General features: G+C 43.8%; 1 protein-coding gene across 1 annotated transcript; it reads right to left on the bottom strand.

Annotated features, from left to right (window-relative positions):
- Nucleotides 1-202: 202 nt before the first annotated feature.
- Nucleotides 203-6104, bottom strand: LOC129820260 (cyclin-dependent kinase 5 activator 1-like). Its single transcript, XM_055877303.1, has 2 exons — nucleotides 6014-6104; nucleotides 203-1561 (listed from the first exon to the last, which is right to left on the bottom strand). Exon 2 carries the CDS (start codon nucleotides 1389-1391, stop codon nucleotides 408-410), a length of 984 nt encoding a protein of 327 aa, XP_055733278.1. The 5' UTR covers nucleotides 1392-1561; nucleotides 6014-6104; the 3' UTR covers nucleotides 203-407.
- Nucleotides 6105-6384: the final 280 nt, after the last annotated feature.

Genomic DNA, 6384 nt, shown 5'->3' with positions numbered 1-6384 from the left:
AAAATCATAATCGGTCGACCTCTACTTGTGATATACCATAACACATTGCAACTCAACTCTGGACCTCGAAGCCCCCCTCTAATTAGGGACTGGTTTACAGCTGGAACACCAGGTGGGTACAATTAATAATCAGGTAGAACAGAAAACCAGCAGGCTCCGGACCTCATAAGGTAAGATTTGAAATTCATAAGATAATGGGGGGGGGGGGGGGGGGGGGGGCATGACAAGCAGCTGATGGAATGATCCAACCGTGTCAGTGACCATACAGACCACAGTCATGATAGGCCAGTAGGTGTCTTCCCCCCTGTGTTACATGCTTGGATGTAGGGGACAGGAGGGGGAAATGTTTGGCAGATAGGGGAGGGGGGGGGGGGATTGGGGGGGGTTGTACCCCTCTACACCTCCTCTCACCGGTCCAGCACTCGGCTGTAGTCCTGTGGGCCGCAGCCCCCCTCACTCTTAAGCTCGGCAAACACGTGGGTGAAGAAGTGGGGATCGGCGTTGATGCGTAGCATCTTGGTGCTAGTGGCGTCGATGATGGCAAGGCATCGGTCCCAAAACGCCTCTTTGCCAGCCTCCACCAGGAAAGGTTTCAGTGGGTAGGAGATCTCATTGCCCATGTAGGAGTAGGACAGGTAGAGGCAGGTGAGCAGCGTCGCCTGAAGCTCGTGCTCCGACGACACCAGGTCCCCATCCACCACATTTTGACACAGCATGTAGACGAACACAACGTTGGCTGGCGTCACGAAGGCCTGATCCTGCCAGCCCTGGAGGAGTAGAGAGCGGTCCACCGCCCGCACCCACTGCACTGGGTCCGCCGGGGAGAGGTGTTTCAGCCGATAGCAGCGGCCACACAGGAACTCACCCAGGCAGCGGAGAAGTTCACTAGTGGACGCCTGGATGATGACGCGCTTGGGGGACGAAGCGCCCGTTCCTTGATGGGGCACTTTTTTGACAGAGGGTAGCTGCTGGGGCTTAATGCCCATCTCATAGCCGCAGTGTCCCTGGCCAAAGCCTATCCCCAGGCCTAGTCCCGCTGGCCTGTTGTAGCTGGACAGGTTGGCACAGGATAGAGACTTCTTGACATTCTCCTGGTTGAGATGCAACACCGGGTCCTTCTGGTAAATGTTGTTGTTGTTGAGGGTGTCTCCTAGCAACCCAGGACCCCCAGAATATTTCTTAGAACCCCCTCGTTTCTTGGTGGTGGCAACCAGGCGTTTCCAGGTGAGCGCCGGGAAGAAGATTGACTGGCCCCGTTTCAGGCCGGTGTGGTCTTTCTGAGTGTTGAGCGATTGGCTGCTCAGGTTCGGGTAGTGGTTGAGCGAACCGGGGCGCGTGTTGTAGTAGCTGTTCTTCCTGGATGCAGGGGACAGTGACAGTACTGCGCCCATGGTGATTCAGTGATCTATTATACTGGCTTTGTGAGGTCAGATTTGGACAGGGGTGAGATGGAGGCACAGTTCTCTCCTGTTTAACTCTTTAAGTTTAGTTGAATTTAGAGACAAACGGTTTCCAGTTGATGCTGACACTATTCATATGCCCATGATGGCATTGCCATTATCTGCAACACAAGAACAGCAAACATTTATGAATTTGTGAATAAAAAAGCAAATAGCCTACTTAAACTTTAAAAAATAATACATTTGTATATTTTTCTCTCAAACATTTACATTCGCTAATGTCCTGTCAAGCAGCGCTGTGCACCTTCGTCCCACCAGACTGCTATTTGCACAAGCATATCAATACATACACCTCCTTCAGAAAGTATTCACACCCCTGGACTTATTCCACATTTTGTTGTGTTACAGCCTGAATTCTAAATGGATTACAAAGATTTTTTTCTCTCACCCATATACACACACAATACCCCATAATGACAAAGTGAAAATAAAATACAGAAATATCTCATTTACAAGTATACCCCTATGTCAATACATTTTAGAATCACTTTTGGATGTGATTACAGCTTTGAGTATTTTTGGGTAAGTCTCTAAGAGCTTTCATACCTGGATTGTACAATATTTGCACATTATTCTTTTTTTAATCCTTCATACTCTGTCAATTTGGTTGTGGCTCATTGCTAGACAGCCATTTTCAAGTCTTGCCATAGATTTTCAAGCCGATTTAAGTCAAAACTGTAACTTAGCCACTCAGAAACATTCAAAGTCATCTTGGTAAGCAACTCCAGTGTATATGGGGTATTGTGTTTTAGGTTATTGTTCTGGTGAAAGGTGAATTTATCTACCAGTGTCTGAACCAGGTTTTCCTCCTAATAAGATTTTGCCTGCGCTTAGCTCTATTCTATTTCTTGTTATCATAAATAACTCCCTAGTCCTTGCTGATGACAAGCATACCCATAACATGATGCAGCCACCACCATGCTTTAAAACATGAAGAGTTGTACTAAGTGATGAGTTGTGTTGGATTTGAATTGTGGAGGAACTGCAACGTTGTTGATCCATTCTCAGTTTTCTCCTATCACAGCCATTAAACTCAAACTCTTTTAAAGTGGAATTGAGAGCATTTTAACTACTTTGCAGATATGAAACCAACAGACAACCATAATATCAGTCCAAAAAAAATCACATTTGCAGTTTATGCTACAAAATCAACTTTATCAAATCAAAATCCTCATATCAAATGTTATTGGTCACATACACATGGTTAGAAGCGGTTTTAAAAATAGATTCTATTTGACTCAAAATTCCATGTTGGCAGAATAGATGCGGCATGATAAATATAATTCACATATACATTTCTTGGTAGTCCAAAAAATATTGCTATCAGGTTGTAAATCACAGCTGCTCTGGTACGTTGTTTGCTGCCTCCATTCGGGATGCAATATTTCAGTTTCAATGACTCAATATTTTGGACAAAAACGGACGAATGTAACTAAGGTTGAGAATGTTAATACAATCAAACTAGCAAGGGAAGTGATCACAAGTCAGTCATAATGTAGCTAATAGGCTAGCGTACCTATTTATGTAGCTATTTATTTAGCAAGCTAAAAACACGGAGCCTAACGTTAGCTAGCTACCTAGCTAGCTAGGTGCTGGGGGATGTCATGTCATTGGAGGAGTTGGTGAGTTACCAACTTTTTCCCCTCATTATAGCCGCAGGAAGGAGGGGTGCTGGGGTGCTGCTGCAACCCCTGAAAAATCATAGTCAAAAAATATGTATATAAAAAATATTTGTTCACAAAAGTAGTGCACTGGGCCTTTATTGGTCCTGCATTAGTGGACCAATACAGCCGTCAAATCACTCTCATCTGAGTGTGCCAGAGAGTGCAGAATAACTGATAGATTTACAATCCTGCAAGATCCGTTGACTTTGACCGGTGTCAGTAAATGTTGGCAAAAAAATGTAATTGTTAGTCACTAACACTCTAGATAACATGTAAACAGCCTAACCAGCTCTGCTAGGGAGAGTAAAATGGTCAGAGGGAGGTGTTCTCTCATTTGTGTCTGGAAGAAGATGGCAAGCTAGCCAACTTTAGCCAGTTAGCTTGGTTGCTTGACTGCTGTTTTGAGCATCATCCCTACTCCTCGGGCACGAGACAATTTACGAACGCACCCTTAGTTGTCAATCAAATGTATTTGGCATCAATCAAATGGGAGGGCAGGTAGGCAAGTTCCCATTCAGTTGTCAAAATGTGGGTGGGTTGGGAAATGCATGTATTGGCAAGCAGGCTACAGAAGGACAAGCAGGCTACTACTATACCCCATCGTTTATCAGAGCAATTCTGATGGCCAACTAGGTGAAAAAGTTGAAGAGGGTTTGTCTAATGTTTTCTCGTTAGATTTGAGCTTATCTCACTCTGGCATTAGTTGTTGATCTTGTTGTTGTTGTTGTTGATGTGCATAACAATATTCCCTTTTAATGGTTGTTTGATCAAAAGGACTGTTAAGTTCCCAAATGGAAGAAGACTCCCGTGGTATTTACATATTTGCAGAAATCCATTCAGGTGCATTTCGTGTCTTTTTGGCAACTGTGTTAATTCTAATGATCTAAAGTTGCGCTGTTGGTACTGCCAGTTCAAAGTGGATGATGGCAGGCCTGTGTGGCAAATGGCTTATTTGCATAACGACCTACTGTAGCTATGATTGGCTATGGCGCACCGGTCTGCATAGACTCTGGTCCTGGACGAGACAGCTGTTTTTCAGGTTTTATTTACTGCAGTGTCTATTCATTTAAAAAAATGGCGTACTGTACATCACTCCCAAACATTACCATATCTTAGTGCTAGTGTCACGTTCCTGACCTATTTCTGTTAGTTTGTTGTATGTGTTAGTTGGTCAGGACGTGAGTTTGGGTGGGCATTCTATGTTGTCTGTTTCTATGTTGGTTTAGGGTTGCCTGGTATGGCTCTTAATTAGAGGCAGGTGTTTGGCGTTTTCCTCTAATTGAGAGTCATATTTAGGTAGGTTGTTTCACGGTGTTCGTTGTGGGTGGTTGTCTCCTGTGTCAGTGTTTGTCGCACCATACGGGACTGTTCGGTTTGTTTTTGTACATCGTCATTTTGTGTAGTCTATTTTCCCTGTACGTGCGTTCTTCGTGTTTAATGTAAGTTCGTCGTCCAGGTCTGTCTACTCCGTTTGTTGTTTTGTTAGTTATAGTGAAGTTCGTGTTTTTCGTCTTTCTGTAAATAAATTATGTGTTCACAACCCGCTGTGCCTTGGTTCCATCACTACTCCTCCTTTTCGGTTGAAGAGGAGGAGGACTACCGTTACAGCTAGCTTGTCAGACTTTTTTTTTTTAAGTGTCATATTCTTCCTTAAACATATGAACAGATTTTAATAACATTTCATGTTGCTAAAATGCTGTCAGGCCCACTTTAAAGTTGCCACTGGCCTCATGGTGAATTCCCTAAGCGGTTTCTTTGAGAGGCATTGGAAAACCTCCCTCCCTGTGGTTTAATATGTTTGGAATTCACTGCTTGACCGAGGGACCGTACAGATAATTGTATGGCTCCTGAGTGGTGCAGGGGTCTAAGGCACTGCATCTCAGTGCTAGAGACATCACTACAGACCCTGGATTCCAGGCTGTATCACAACCGGCCGTGATTGGGAGTTCCATAGGGCGGCGCATAATTAGCCCAGCGTCGTCCGGGTTAGGGTTTGGCCGGGGTAGGCCGTCATTGTAAATAAGAATTTGTTCTTAAACTGTCTTGCCTAATTAAATAAAGGTTAAATAAATAAAAATATAAATAAAATGTGTGGGGTACAGAGATGAATTAGGTAGTCATTCAAAAATCATGTTAAACACAATTATTGCACACAGAGTGAGTCCATGCATTTTATTATGTGACTTGTTAAGCACATTTTTACTCCTGAATTTATTTAGGCGCTGCCATAACAAAGGGGTTGAATACTTACTGACTCAAGACATTCATTTGTAAAAATGTCGAAAAACAATTCCACTTTGACATTATGGGGTGTAGGTGACAAAAACAAGTGACAAACATGTTAAATTCAGGCAGCAAAATGTTGAAAAGGTAATGGGGTTTGAATACTTTCTGAAGGCACTCTATCTCTGGTCCAGGGCGTTAGTGCGCGTTCTTCTACTATCCTCTACGAACACCCTGGACGCCCGGGACCAGAGCTAATCCAGACAATTCCCTAGTGTGAGGACCGTTCCTCATGCGCCAGTCTCCACTAAAGTCACCAGACTGACCCAAATAGAATATCCGCGCAGCTATAATTGTTGAATCATTTCAACACATTGTTGTAGCCTACTGCAGTGCGCTAGGGAAATAAATAGTCGATTTCCATGCACAATGATATTCTAGGGCAGGCTACATTGTGTCAGAGCGCACTTTAACAAGATTTGTTTTAAATGCCGATAAAAACACAAGCTCTCTGACAAACACAATAAATGAAAATCCATTTGACATAATAACAATTGTAAATAATTATCAATGAGAAATAAATTCAATTTCAAAACCCAAACAGGTTATATTTTTTTCTCCAAAAGACAAACAAACAAACAATGCAAACAGAACAGATATGCTCACCTCGCCTATGTATGGCTATATCATCCGATGTCCGATGGCAGTATCAACCCGTTGTCCATTATCGCCTATCTGCAGTCCGCGATTTACAGAACTGCACAACAAAGCGCAATAACTGGACTGCGTGAACGGAGGTAACATTGACAACTGTTCACATGAGTGCCGGAATTATTGATTCAGTTCAAGAAGCGCTTCTGAGCGCTTTGTTATTCTCAGGGCAGCCGCGTAGAAGCCGTCCGTCTCGGCCAAGTCGGGTGCAGGTGTCCAGCGCCGCGTAATAGCTGCTGCAGACTAAATCCAAAAGGCTGCTCCGTTATAGAGTAGAAATTCTTCTGTCAGTCGAGTCTCCATCTCAAAGGGATGACAACGCAAAC

The sequence above is a fragment of the Salvelinus fontinalis genome, chromosome 22 (assembly GCF_029448725.1).
Source record: "Salvelinus fontinalis isolate EN_2023a chromosome 22, ASM2944872v1, whole genome shotgun sequence".
In the NCBI taxonomy this organism is placed as follows: Eukaryota; Metazoa; Chordata; class Actinopteri; order Salmoniformes; family Salmonidae; genus Salvelinus; species Salvelinus fontinalis.
This window is presented reverse-complemented; position numbering and strand designations above follow the sequence as displayed.

Coding starts and splice junctions, on each gene's coding strand:
- LOC129820260 (XM_055877303.1), bottom strand. CDS start 1,391: ATGGGCGCAGTACTGTCACTGTCCCCTGCATCCAGGAAGAACAGCTAC.